Source organism: Aquarana catesbeiana, linkage group LG03, assembly GCF_042186555.1.
Source record: "Aquarana catesbeiana isolate 2022-GZ linkage group LG03, ASM4218655v1, whole genome shotgun sequence".
NCBI classification, from domain to species: Eukaryota; Metazoa; Chordata; class Amphibia; order Anura; family Ranidae; genus Aquarana; species Aquarana catesbeiana.
The window spans coordinates 300,666,354-300,681,059 of record NC_133326.1 but is presented as its reverse complement, the minus strand read 5'-3'; the positions used below and the strand labels follow the sequence as shown (position 1 = coordinate 300,681,059).

At 44.0% G+C, this 14,706-nt stretch overlaps 1 protein-coding gene across 1 annotated transcript in view; it reads left to right on the top strand.

The window, feature by feature from the left end:
- OTOGL (otogelin like) overlaps nucleotides 1-14,706 on the top strand; it is a 202,821-nt gene that overhangs the window by 145,294 nt on the left and 42,821 nt on the right. The window contains exons 30-31 of the mRNA XM_073620249.1: nucleotides 10,602-10,787; nucleotides 12,630-12,842. Of these exons, the coding sequence (XP_073476350.1) occupies nucleotides 10,602-10,787; nucleotides 12,630-12,842 (399 nt within the window). The remainder of the gene's footprint in view (nucleotides 1-10,601; nucleotides 10,788-12,629; nucleotides 12,843-14,706) is intronic.

The window sequence follows — 14,706 nt, the reverse complement described above, 5'->3', positions numbered from 1 at the left end:
CAGGACTATGCAGTTGTTCTGCACAACTTGCATTGTGCAGCAGGCAGTAGTAACCCTTCCCACCTTATGTTGGTAGTTTGTGGTGAGTACCCTCTCAAATGTTGTTGGTCACTGGTGTGTATGCCAGTGTACCCCCATTACATTGGTGGTCAGTGGCATTTATTTCCCTTATATTGGTGGTCATTGTTATTTACCCCCTTAAATTGGTGGCCACTGGTCTTTGCCCTCTTTAAATTGGTGGTCATTGGCATTTGGCTCCCTGTCACTTGTATTTAGAGTCCCCCCTTTTCACTGGTCATCAGTGGGAGCTTTCATATTTCCTTGCCTTACAGAAACTACAAGAGTTCTGTGCACTTCCTCCTTCGTCTCTGAGTGATGTTGGGCCACAACTACACAGGCAGCATTGGACTGGATATTCCTCCACCAAGCATTGCCTGTTGCAAATTTTGCTTCAAATAGAGAACTTCTATTAAGCCAGTCCACATGCCAAAGTGCGTGGACTTCCTGCCCATGCTTATACTGTACACTGTACAGAAAAATACACAGTGTTTTTCTTTGCAGGGTTAGTTCCAGCTTCACACAGCAAAAAGATCCTATTAAGCCTCTTGGTTCTGATTACAGTTAGTCACTCCCCTCAGGGTCTACTTGAACTAGAATTGGGCCTAGCTTTTTAGGCTAGCCAACTTGGACATACACTCTGTGTGCCCCAATCACATATTCCTCTGAAACATCCTATGACGCTACATCAGCAGTAGGGGCTGACTACACTGTCCTGACTTAGATACCCATTATAAGGCTGTCCATTTAATTGTTTATAGAGCAGCACTAGATCCTGACCAGATCTCCGACTGACTGCAACTTCTCTCCTTTGTGCAGTAAACCCACCTGTTCTTAATTGGAATCTTGTTCTGAGTTACCCGCTCTGGAAGCTCAGGGGTCCTTTCGCTGTCACAACTACCTCTCAACCTGTCTCTTATCACATTATCACAGTAACAGACATTGCTTCTGTCACACTGTTTACAATGGAGCTAAACAGTCTTATGCCCCGTACACACGGTCGGACTTTGTTCGGACATTCCGACAACAAAATCCTAGGATTTTTTCCGGCGGATGTTGGCTCAAACTTGTTTTGCGTACACACGGTCGCACAAAGTTGTTGGAATTTCCGATCGCCAACAACGCGGTGACGTCAAGCATGTACGACGAGACTAGAAAAGGCCAGTTCAGAACCAAGCGCAGCACCCTTTGGGCTCCTTTTGCTAATATCGTGTTAGTAAAAGTTTGGTGAGAGACGATTCGCGCTTTTTCAGACTCGTGGCTTTCAGATCGTTTTCTGCGGTTCAGTTTGTGCTTGTGGGTTTGTATCTGCTCTTCAGTGCGTGCAAGCAAGTTCCGTGTGACTTTAAGTAGTCATTGTGTTCTTGTTCGTTCGTTACTGTTTTTTAGGTCGCTCTTCACAGGCCTTGCTGTTCTTCAGTGCGTTCTGTTACTTCGTTCTGAGCAGCCGACCATTTTCTAGCCATTTTTCGTATACGTACTCCTCGTAGAGTTCGTGCTGTGCGGGGGCTTGGTGTTGGGGTCCTGACCTTGACACAAGTCCAGTCCATGAACAGGGTGGGGAGGAGTTCATGGACCAAGAATTGGTTGCTTCAGCTTGACCAGTTCTCTCATATGCCTTTGCTCCGTGAGATCCGTGAGAATAATCCTGATGATTTCAGGAACTTTCTCCGGATGACAGACCCCGTATTTCACCGTTTGTTGGCTTTGCTGACCCCCTATATCAGCAGGCAGGATACCTGCATGAGGCAAGCCATCACTCCGGAGCAGAGGCTCGTCGCTACCCTGCGGTACTTGGCGACAGGGAGAAGCCTGCAGGACCTCAAGTTCTCGACAGGCATCTCCCCCCAGGCTCTCGGGATCATTATCCCAGAGACCTGTTCTGCCATCATCCAGGTCCTGCAGAAGGAGTATATGAAGGTAAGATTTTTATCCTTTAATATCACATTTGATTGTATTTAATGTTTGCTAAGATATTGTATATCTTTCCTCATTCCCTAATTACCATGATTGGAATATGCTGTGAATGTCCCCTTTGTCCTCATTCATGCTGGATTTTTAGGTAATTATTTTTTTACTCCTTCATACATATCGGCCTTCACTTACCTCCCCAACATGCTCTCCTGCCCCTATAGTCACCTCATGTAGTCACTTAACAATGTATTTTATCAGCTCCATAGTAGTGCTTTACCCCAAACACCCCCTAAAATATTTAGAAATGTGATTTTTGCTTTAAATTTAGGCAGAGTGCCAGAGGCTTTTTTTTTGTGGTGTCCCCAAATCATTTTTAGTAACCCTCCCTCCCCCCAACTTCTAAGTCAGCTGATCCCAATTCTCTATCTATCCTCAATCATCTATCTGCTGACTTTGCCAAACCCATACACACTACACCCATCTCTTTTCTGGTCAGACGTATGGATGAATTCCCCAAAGCATGTAGTGCAAGGGCCTGCCTGTATACTTTCCAATGGTAGTGTTTAAAGTTTTTGTATTCTATTATTATCTTGATAGGTAATATCATAATGTCCAAATGTCCTCAAATGTGTACAGTGTGTATTTATATCTTTGTATTATGACACTTCTTACCTGTCCAGTGGGCTGCCAATAGTGTAACTAAGGAGGGTCTGTTCCAAGTAATATCCTGTATTTAGGCATTCATCTCTCAATGAAGTGAAGAGGGTTACCTGTCCAAGATTCCACCCCCCCTATAATGTTAGAAATGGCCCATGAGAGGGGGAGGATATGATAGGTGTACCTTATACGTTGGTGTTAATTTTCCCTTAATAAATGCTATCTGGAGGTTGGCCAAGAATGTTTGTGCCTAATCTGCTTGCCATGTTTATGTGCAAAAATAGTAAATTATTTTTGTTTTCCTCAACAGTTTCCTTCCACGCCACAGGAATGGCAGACTGTGGCCTCCCACTTTGCCCAGCGGTGGGACTTTCCTAACTGCGGAGGGGCAATTGATGGGAAACACGTCCACATCGTTCCACCACCCAACTCGGGGTCGTACTATTTCAACTATAAGGGGTTCAATAGTATTGAGATGTTGGCGGTGGTGTCGGCTAATTACGACTTCTTGTATGTGGACGTGGGGAAGAATGGCCGGATGTCCGATGGTGGAGTCATCACCCAGATGGAGTTCTACAGGCGTCTCCGGAATGGCAGCTTGTACTTGCCACCTCCAGAGGACAATGTGGAAGGACTCCCGTTTGTCTTCGTTGTGGATGAAGCATTTGCGCTGGGGGACCATCTTATGCAGCCATTCCCGATGAGGACCCTCACCTCGGAACAGAGGGTTTTTAATTACCGGCTGGCCAGAGCCAGAAGAGTGGTGGAGAACACATTTGGAATCATGGCCAGCCGGTTCCGCCTATTTCTGACAACCATCCATATGGCGGAGTATAAATTTAATCATCTAATCCTGGCGTGCTGTGTTCTCCTTACCTTTTTACGCCAAAATTCTGCCAACTATGCTGGCTCAGTTGGGCCTGAGGCCGGAAATCTACATGATACAACCCTGACGGCGCTTGAAAGTGGCCGTCCTGGCTTGCCCTCCCTGAGTGCCCGTGATGTCCGGTTAAGCTACCTTGAGTTCTTTGCGGGTAGGGGGGCCATCAATATGCCAGACAATTTGTGAAACATTTATCAAATAAAAAAAAATAAATAATCTTTGGTGACATTTACTGCTTGTGTTTGTTTTAGCTGACAGCAATGTGTGGAGTCCTGAAAATGGCGTGATTGTGTAACCTTATACAAAGCACTGTTGGCTGTTATTTACTAAAGGCATATACACTTTTTATACTACAAGTGCACTTGAAACTGCACTTGTAGTGCAAAGAGGATTTGCCCTTAGGAAATAACCACCATTTTCTCAGAAAACAGCAATTACATCACCACCAAAGTGTTGTAGCGTTGAGACAATAATGCACACATTCTTGATTAACAAACTTTTTAATACCTGCACAATCACATGTGCATTTAGAAACGGTTTTTAAAACAAACCAACATGTTTGTTGTATAACAATTTTTGGGGTGGCATTATCAAAAATAGAAATGTCCATTTACGATAAAACAGGCCTGTGTAAAACCAACAAGAAACACAAAAAACTTGAACTTACAAAGTTCACATATGGTAAAACTTGAAGGCAATATCAGACATGAGTATTTAGGAACTGTGTTTGATATTGCGTTCAGATGGGGTGAAGTCACCCCTTGAAAAGCCAAATTTGGAAGATGCACACCAATTTACGAATGTCAACATGTGCTAGCTGCCATCACGGGGGATCAAGGGACGTGTTTTGGGGGAGAATCCCCTTCATCACAGCTACTTTATTATTTAAGAAGGGGTTGCACCCCCAAAACGCGTCCATTGATCTCCCGTGATGGCAGATAGCACATGTTGGCACACTGTGTGCATCCTCCAAATTTGGCTTTTCGAAACATCGCTCAAAAATTTAAAAGATTGCAGCACACAAAAAAAGATAGTGATTTTGTGGGGTTTTAAATTCGCCCCAAAACATCAATGATGTTATTATTTTTTTGAATCACATCATTGATTTTTTTCTTGAGGTTTTCCAATTCTAAATTACACCCCATGATCTCCCTGATCAGGATCTGGGCACTTTCTGATGTGAAAGGATCTCGATCCATAACATCACGATCACCTAAAAAGAGGGAAACCAAACAAAAACAGGTATCAAAAAACTGCCAGCATCCATCTCTTACCTGAGTCTGTGGTCGCAGACACTCACCTGTTGTGGTGCCAATTTCCACCACATCTTCTTCCTCCTCCTGCTCAGCTTGTGTTGGGGGTATTTCACCTTCTTCCAGAGGTGGGGGGTCTCTGGTCTCCTCGGATGAGGGGTGTCCTCCGAGTCTTTTCTCCCCTATGTAAAACAAAAATGGTATAATTAGCACACAGATATTTGATGGCAGAACTATAAATAGAAAACATTGCTTGGAAGTGGGGTACAATTGTCAATTTTAGCAGAGTTCCAAGATGTAGCTTTTTTAGTGTCCTTTGTCAACCTGCAATACTTTACCTGTTTTGTACAAGCTTCACAGATGGAGCCCCCCCTATAGTATACACTGGAGCACTGTGTGCCCCCCCTAATAAAAAGGGTGTTCTTGTGTCCCACACTAGTGCTCCAGTGTCCAGATGTGAAAACAGCTGCTGAGTGTCCTCTCCTTACACAGAATCTAGTTTGCATTTCATTCTAGTAACAAAGCCATCTACACAACCAAATATTTTGCATCCAAGTAGGCCCTAAAAAATGTAGGAAAATGCATATGGCCTAAACAATGGTGTTTTAGAGGCCGAAAAAAAAATGTTTGAACGAATAATGGGCCCATGAACATTAAAATTGACATTTTAAACTGTACAACACTTAAGAAAAGCATATGGAGCAGCACGAACGTAATAAAGACAAAAGAATAGGAACACAGCACAACTACTTACTTTTTTGCAGCACTCTCCGGATCTTTCTGTACTGCTCGGGCTCTCTTAATTTCAGGTCCGACCACCGCTTCCTGAGCTGATCTTTCGATCGTCGTACCCCGAAATTCCTGTGCAGACTTTTGACCACTTTCGCAATGATCTTGGCCTTTCTGATATTGGGGTTGGGGTAAGGTCCATACTTTCCATCATAGTCGGCCTTCTTCAGGATGTTGACCATCTCCAACATCTCCCCAAAGGACATATTTGTGGCCTTAAATCTTCTCCTTCTGGATCGGGACGTGTCCGGATCCGGGCTTTTCTCCCCCTCCTCGTTCCTGTAATTAGCACGCACCTGCTCTGACTCCGCCATGTGCTCTTCACCCACTGCGCCGAACGAAAAGGGGCGGGGAATAGACTAGAAACAACGTCAGGGGCGGGCAGAGTTACACGCATGCGCAGTGTGTATAATGTGTACCACACGTGCGTATTACGTACGATCTGTGAGCGGAGGAAGGAGCATTGGAGGCGCCGATCGTAAGAACGAAGGTAAGAGACATACTTGTGCCTATACTGCTTCTACATTGAGGCCTATATTGTAACAAGATTAGTAGAGTTTGGCCTGACATTAGGGTTTGTCTTGTGTTGTGTCTTGCAGTGAAAATGGATATATTACAAGATAATGACTTCATGGCAATATTCATTGACATGTTCAGGGAGCTGCCTTGTCTGTGGGAGATCAACCACCCACATTACAGGAACCACACAAAGAGGAAGGCAGCGCTGGATCAATTGTTGGAAATTGTGAAGCAGGTGATCCCCACGGCAGACATCACATATTTGAAGATCCTAATTGGTGGCCTGAGGAGCACATATGTAAGGGAGCGCCAGAAAGTCCAGGATTCACAGAGATCCGGAGCAGCAGATGACATCTATGTCCCCAGGATGTGGTACTATGACAGGCTGCATTTTCTGGAAGGTCAGACTGAACCCAGGTCATCACTCTCCAGTCTTCCTTCCACGCTTCCTTCCCCTTCAGCTGAGGCTTCTGACGCCCATCCTGGGCCTTCCAGGCAGCAACATGTGGAGGAGCCCAGCTTGAGCCAGGTATAGCATTCCTCTAAATATTGCTGGTTGTCCAATCAATGATGTTAACTAGATGTTAGTTTGGAGTACTAATTTCTGATTGTGATTGATGATGCAAAAACTAAAACCATGTCCCTTTTTCATACGCAGGGAAGTCTCAGCCAGGAGGTGGCCGGGCCGAGCAGGCTGCCTGATCTGCAGGCCCTCCCCAACACCTGGAAAGAGAAAGTGGCAGGAGGAGGAGTACCCTAGAGGAGGCTGCCATAGGCCTCTTTTGGAGGGCTACAGAGGCCCTGGGAGCACCACACACTGTGGAGGATGACTTCGCTGCCATCATTGCCTATAAAATGCAGAGGATGGAGGAGGGACAACAACTCATGTGTGAGTCATTAATATTGGAGGCTCTTAATAAGGGGATGAGGGCCCAAATTACATCTGATACACACCTTTGTGAACTCACACATGGTCCTCCTCCTTCTCCTGCAGGTCCTCCTAGTCCTCCTCCTCCTCCAGGTCCTATTCCTCCTCCTGCCACATCTCCAACAGCAGAGCCACAGCCTGGAATGAAGCGTGGAAGGAAGACCAGAAAGTGAGGACCCTGGGTTCAGTCTGGTCGGCCAAAAGATGCAGCCTCTTGTGGTACCACAACCTGGGGACACAGATGACATCTGCTGCTTTCTGGATCTCTGGGACTTCTGGACCAGACTGCCCTCCCTTACATATGGACTCCTCAGGCCACCAATTTTGATGTTTCAAGAATTGATGTCTGCCCTGGGGGTCCCAGGCTTCGCTAATTTCTCCTGTTTATCCAGCATTGCCTCCCTCTTTGTTTGGTTCTGAGCCCTTAATAAAGGATTTTTGGTTTGAATTATACTTGCCTATGTGTGTTTTACTTCAAAAAGGACAGTTTGTTTGTGAGGATTCAGGTACATTTCAAAAATACAATGTGAAATTAACAAGGGACACCAACAACAAACAATCTCCTTGAAAATTAAATTATAAAAGATAATAATGGTGTTGTGGTAACACACAAAACACACACAAAAATATTCTGGATGTAAAATCAAAAAATTAAAAATTAAAAGCATGATCAGGCTTGAAAACAATACAAACCAAAAAAAAAAAAAAAACATATATCTTTTTTGTCAGATGTGACAACAACAAACAATCTCCTTGAGATTAAATAATAAAAGATAATAATGGTGTTGTGGTAACTTTACACACAAAACACACACAAACAAAAATAGTCTGGAGTAAAACTAAAAATAACATTAAACAAAGATCAGCCTTTGAAAAAATACAAACATAAGATCGAAAAGAAAAATGGCTTTAAATCAAAACAAAAAAAAAAAAAAAAATTTTTGTACGATGTGACAAATAACAATATATTCAGGGAATCCCAAGGAAAAAAAAAAAAAGTTTGTGAGAAGTGTGTGTGAATATGAGCAGCAAAACTACTTAATTCTTGCCACATTATAAAGAAGAAGAGAGTGCGCTGTATTAAACCATTTTTAACATTGCAGCGTGACGAAAGTGCTGTATCCATTGCGAACGCTAATTTTACCAGACTGAGCTGTTCCGTGTCGGAATTTCTTTTGAGCATGCGTGGCACTTTGTGCATCGGAACAGGCCACACACATGGTCGGAATTGACGCGATCGGATTTTGTTGTCGAAAAATTTTATATCCTGCTCTCAAACTTTGTGTGTCGGAAAATCCGATGGAAAATGTCCGATGGAGCCCACACACGGTCGGAATTTCCGACAACACGCTCCGATCGGACATTTTCCATTGGAAAATCCGACCGTGTGTACGGGGCATTACAGTCAGAGTGACTTGTTCTTTTAGCTGTCCTGCTAGAACTGGGACACCAGGCATGAGATCTGTCAGGGTCTAGTGATGCCACACTGTACTTTAGGAATGTGTAAGAGCCTGAGCATTTGTTAGGCACTCTACGTAATATTTTGTGTATAATTTAGTTCTAGCAAAGTCTGCAATCAATGCTCCAGGCAAGCATCTACTGTATATACAGAGTTAAAAAATGCATATATGACTGTTGTTTTACCTGCCAAAGGCTTTACAACTCTGTGTAGCCAGGTTGATTTAGCTATCCTTGCCAGCCAGTCAGTAGCAGAAAAACCTTGTCAAGAACATAATCCAAGTCTAGGACTTAATAATGAAGCAGTAACTCTGCACTCTGTTCTCTAATCAACATGTACTCTGTTAGTACGTGCACTGTTTAGAGCTCCATTGGATACTTGTGTGGGTTTTTCCTCTCTGGGTCTCAGTGCTGTTATACATGGTATTATTAGATATATATATATATATATATATATATATATATATATATATATATATATATATATATATATATACAGTATCTCACAAAGGTGAGTATACCCCTCACATTTTTGTAAATATTTTATTATATCTTTTCATGTGGCAACACTGAAGAAATTACACTTTGCTACAATGTAAAGGAGTGAGTGTATAGCTTCTGTAACAGTGTAAATTTGCTGTCCCCTTAAAATAACTCAACACACAGCCATTAATGTCTAAACCGCTGACAACAAAAGTGAGTACACACCTAAGTGTAAAATGTCCAAATTGGGCCCAAAGTGTCAATATTTTGTGTGGCCACCATTATTTTCCAGCACTGCCTTAACCCTCTTGGGCATGGAGTTCACCAGAGCTTCACAGGTTGCCACTGGAGTCATCTTCCACTCCTCCATGATGACATCACAGGTGGATGTTAAAGACCTTGCGCTCCTCCACCTTCCGTTTGAGGAAGCCCCACAGATGCCCAATAGTGTTTAGGTCTGCAGACATGCTTGGCCAGTCCATCACCTTTACCCTCAGCTTCTGTCACGTACCAGGCTGGAAGCTGAGGTGAGGAGAGGGCTTCCCTTGCAGCTGAGTGCAGAGTATTCCTGGAGTTGGAGACAGAGGGTACTATGCCCAGAGATGCTTGCGTTGCCTGTCAGTGAAGCTGTCTGATGGTTCCAGAAGCTGACACCGAGGAGCAGAGAAGATGGTCACAGCCAATGGTTCTCTGGGGGTACTGGCAGATCTTGACATATGGAAAAGCAGAGACTACGTCAGAAGCCAGGCCGGGTGTGAAACACAGGAAGGCAGTCAGAAGCAGAGGCAGAAAGTGCAGTTGTGAGCAGGTCAGGGTAACCCGGGTCGGTAACAGGTAATCAAACAGGAGCAAGGAACACAGGATACAGACGATAATCCAGTGATTTATGAGAGCAACTGGAGTCCTTATATAGGCCAGCAAACACTGGCAATTAGCACGTTTTGCGTACGCACGTTCACCAGCGCGAACGTGCTTTCGCCGTTGTGGGCCGGTTGCTAATGCGCATGCGTGGACTAGCGCGGCCATATTGGATATTGGCATATCTGCCAGTTCTTCTCCAGAGGTGTGTTTGGGGTCGTTATCCTGTTGGAATACTGCCCTGTAGCCCAGTCTCCGAATGGAGGGGATCATGCTCTGCTTCAGTATGTCACACTACATGTTGTCAATCATGGTTCCCTCAATGAACTCTAGCTCCCCAGTGCCGGCAGCACTCAAGCAGCCCCAGATAATGACACTCCCACCACCATGCTTGACTGTAGGCAAGACACACTTGTCTTTGTACTCCTCACCTGGTTGCCGCCACACATGCTTGACACCATCTGACCCAAATAAGTTTATCTTGGTCTCATCAGACCACAGGACATGGTTTCTGAGTGGAACCTGTCCTGTTAAACCACTGTATAGTCTTGGCCACTGTGCTGCAGTTTTTGGCAACTTTCTTATAGCCTAGGCCATCTTAATGTAGAGAAACAATTCTTTTTTTCAGATCCTTAGAGAGTTCTTTGCCATGAGGTGCCATGTTGAACTTTCAGTGACCAGTATGAGAGAGTGAGAGCAACACCAAATTTAACACACCTGCTATAGTTTTGCTATAAGGTGCCTATACCATCAAACTATCCTAGACAAAAATAAATTATAACTGTCTTACATTTTTTTGTAGCATTGACCTGTCCAGAGGGAAAGGAGTACCAGCCTTGTGTACAGCCCTGCGCTGCCAAAACCTGTCTAAACAAGTGGTACTATGAAGAGTCACCATGTTCCTACTTAAGGGAAGATTGTGTTTGCAAAAAGGGAACCCTTCTCCACAGAACAGATTCTGAGCTGTGCATCCCAGAAAAAAAATGTGGTATTGTATTTCTTTTAACACCTTTAGCACCTGCTCCCCAAATCTGAAATCCTTTAGCTGATGTATTCCGTAGGGGCTCATGTACACTAGAATTAGCCCATTGAAGAGCAATTCCCACTTAAACAATTTTCAGATGGCATTTGACAGGTTGTGAGTAGGCATTGTTTTGCCTGCTTGTTTCCTGTTTTAACCCTAAACACCTGCACCATTACACTACAACCTCATGCAATGCATGCAGATGCGGCATGGCTCATTTAGCTGAATGGGTTGTGTTCGGTGAGTGGTGCTGCCAGCTGAACACAGCAGGGGCATAATTTTTGCCATGGCATGTGAATACCCCTGTATAGCTGCCTTTGCAGATTAGAGAGGTGGTTGAGGGGCATTATAAACCTGGCTCAACCGCCATTTTTTTTTTGCCCCCCCCCCCAAACACAAATGAAAATGAGGCCTAACTGAGGGAACATTAAACAGCAATCCCAGCCAACAAATGAACCTAAGCAGTGAACGACCAATGCTATTCAACAAACAACTGTGATAAAGTCAGAGAGTTATCTCTGTTTCCTTTACACTATATTCACATAGCAGCATAGCGGCAGCTAGGGGCAGCCACCTGTGAGAATTACTAGAACATGGGTGTCCAACCTGCGGACCTCTAGCTGTTGTGAAACTACAAGTCCCATTATGCCTCTGAATTTGGGAGCCAAGTTCCATCATGCCACTGCCTTTGGGAGTCATGCTGGCAACTGTCAGCCTTGCAATGCCTCATGGGACTTTCCTTGCATTGCCTCATGGTTCTGTAGTTCTGCAACAGCTGGAGGGCCACAGGTTTGGACACCCATGTACTAGAATGAACACGGAATATTATTCTCATCCATGAGGCTGTAAGACTGTAGTTCTGTGTAATCCACTAAAGCCAAAATGTACACAGCTCTCCACATATGGTTTTAAATGGTTTGTTTCCTGAAGCCTGTCCTGTGTGTAACATATTCCCTGTTGTAGGCATCACCAATCAGAATGAAACTTTCGTTATAATCTGAATAGTGGTTGTCTGAGACTCTTGATACTAATACTTTGATACTTTAAGATTTCTGTATATGAAAGTCAACAAGGAGCCTTCAGTGGGTGTGTTGGGAACACATTCTAAGCAAAAGAGCTCCTAGATTTTGGATTAAAACCCAAAACAAAATGGGTAGGCTTTATTTCATGTTTGTATTTCAAAACTGGAGTGTAACTTTTAACACAGACCCCACTTAAACACTTTTTATGAAAAATAATTAAATAAAAACATGAGTATAACTCAGTAAAATCATGTGCGTCATTTTATTATTTTATAAAACTCTTTTGGGTATGAAGCCTTGTGACAACCCACCCAACCGCATACAGAAAAATATTAGGCTAGAATGCCGGAGGTAGAGTTGCAGACCTACTAATTAATTGGAAGATTATAAAGCCACAGTAAATATTAATATGTTTAAAATGACATTTAAAATGTATCCCCTTAATATCTGTGTTGAATAAATGGTAGGTATTCGAGATTTGATTAAAAACATGTTACTTTAAAATCACTTGAATCTGGATAACTGAAGTACGACCTTTATTTTCAAACTTTCGTCTTTGCTATGTGTGCATAGTTATAGATTGTGTAGACACAGGCTGATCGCTTTCAGGTGTTTATTTAACATTTATATTTGAACTAATGCAATTTTGATATTTAAAGAGATATGTTGAGGGGGGTCCAATGCTGTGCCAGTTACTAGCATGTTTGGTCAAATGAATAAAGTACAATGAGCAGATATTAAAACATGCTTCAAAGTTAATTGTAAGCTGTGTTTCCTATCTCAGCATGCACTGATAATGAAGGACACCCACGTTCACCAGGAGAAGTATGGCATTCATCTGTCAGTAAGTGCTGTCTGTCAAAATGCCTGGAGAATGGCACTGTCGTATCTTTAGAACCTGAATGCAGGGAGGAACCAGTTCCAACCTGTGGGCAGGAGGGAGAGACTCTTATCAGCATTATTGAAGAAGGATCATGCTGCCCAAAGAAAATCTGCGGTATGTAAGTCCATGAACAACACATTACCAGGTTGAAATAATACATGTGATTTTTATATGCTGTATGGTTGATCGGTGGAAGGAAAGAAATTTGCTTGAGTCAGTGTTGATGGGTGATTCCCTCTCACAGTGCTATTGTGTTCTGCCAGTGGGGAGCCTTCCCTGCCAGCAGAATACAATAATTAATGTTGCCGGCTATAGCCGGTGGCACTAATCGTTCAAGAAAAACCCAACAGGCTGGTTGTATCAATAGTGATCAATAGATCGACTTGTGTACAACCAGGGTGCCCATACATGGATCAAAATTTGGGCGGTCACTGCTGAACTTCGATCCATGTACAATATAGGCGGCTTAAGAAATCTCATCAGCTGCTAACTTTCTGTGCTGTATGCCTGTGCTGCATTTTTATCAGTTACATCTTTCTTAATCTCTGAGGAATACTAACGTTTCTGTTGTCTTGATACAGTAATGTGAATGTCACCCTACTACAGGAAATGTATGGATCACCAGGTGCAAGTAAAAGAAATATAACTTAAATTAATACTACATCTATAGACTTGCAAGCTGCAATATAATGTTTTCTAGGGGGGTTAAATACCCTTTAAGATCGTTTTTAATGGGACTTTCACATTCTTATATATTTAAGCTAGCCATACACTAGTAGATATTCGAACAAACTGTTATGCCAATATTTGCACGAACATCCGTATGAAAAATCAAACAGTTATATAAAATACCCTGCTGCTGTGCAAAAATCCTTAGTTATAGCAATATTCTTATCATGGGTGACAAACTAAGATGAATAAAAGTGACCATATGCCAATAAAAGTGTCAATTGCAAGTCCACAAAAATGAGTAATGTGTTAAGTCCAACTTCACCCGTAACTTTAAAACAATATTATTGCAGTGCTCTTTAGGAAATCCAAATGACACCTTCAAGGTGACCTCCACCCAACTTTTCAAGCACTCACTAGAAAGTGACCCCTTAAATAAATAAGTGGGTTCACTGTGCTTAATAATATTCCCACGATCATGGGCATCCGCAGAACTTTTTTCGGGGGGCATCATTTTAGGGTCACCCATGCACTGCCCCTTTTCGACAATGTCATTATCACATTATCATGGTTAGAGACTGCAGACGTAGTACAGTCCCTAGGATAAGTAATGGATAATGGCCAACAGGCCCTCTTACCAGACCCAGCAAAACTACAGCAGTGATCCCTCCGGCTGGACGATCGCTCACTCTGGGTTCCCCAGGGGTGACTCTGGTCAGTAGCGTAGCATGTCTGTACCCTGGCAGTGGCTCAGTCTGTCTCTCTCTGGTGGCGCTGGGCAGCTTGGTTCTCTCTGGTGGTGCTGGGCAGCGTGGCTCTCTCTGGTGGAGCTGGACAGCATGTCTCTCTGGTGGCACTGGACAGCATGTCTCTCTGGTGGCACTAGGCAGTGTGGCTCACTCTCTGGTGGCGCTGGGCAGCGTGTCTCTCTCTCTGGTGGCGCTGGGCAGCGTGGTTCTCTCTGGTGGTGCTGCGCAGCGTGGCTCTCTCTGGTGGAGCTGGACAGCATGTCTCTCTGGTGGCACTGGACAGCATGTCTCTCTGGTGGCGCTGGGCAGTGTGGCTCACGCTCTGGTGGCGCTGGGCAGCGTGTCTCTCTCTCTGATGGTGCTGGGCGACGTGGCTCTCTCTCTGGTGGCGCTGGGCAGTGTAGCTCTCTCTCTGGTGGCGCTGGGCAGCGTGGCTCTCTGGTGGCGCTGGGCAGCGTGGCTCTCTCTCTGGCTTCCCCCCAGCACACGCCTCATTCTTTGTACTGTAGCACTCTCTCCCTCAGCTTTTTTTCCAGGCTGCAGTCTCTCAATCTCTCTCT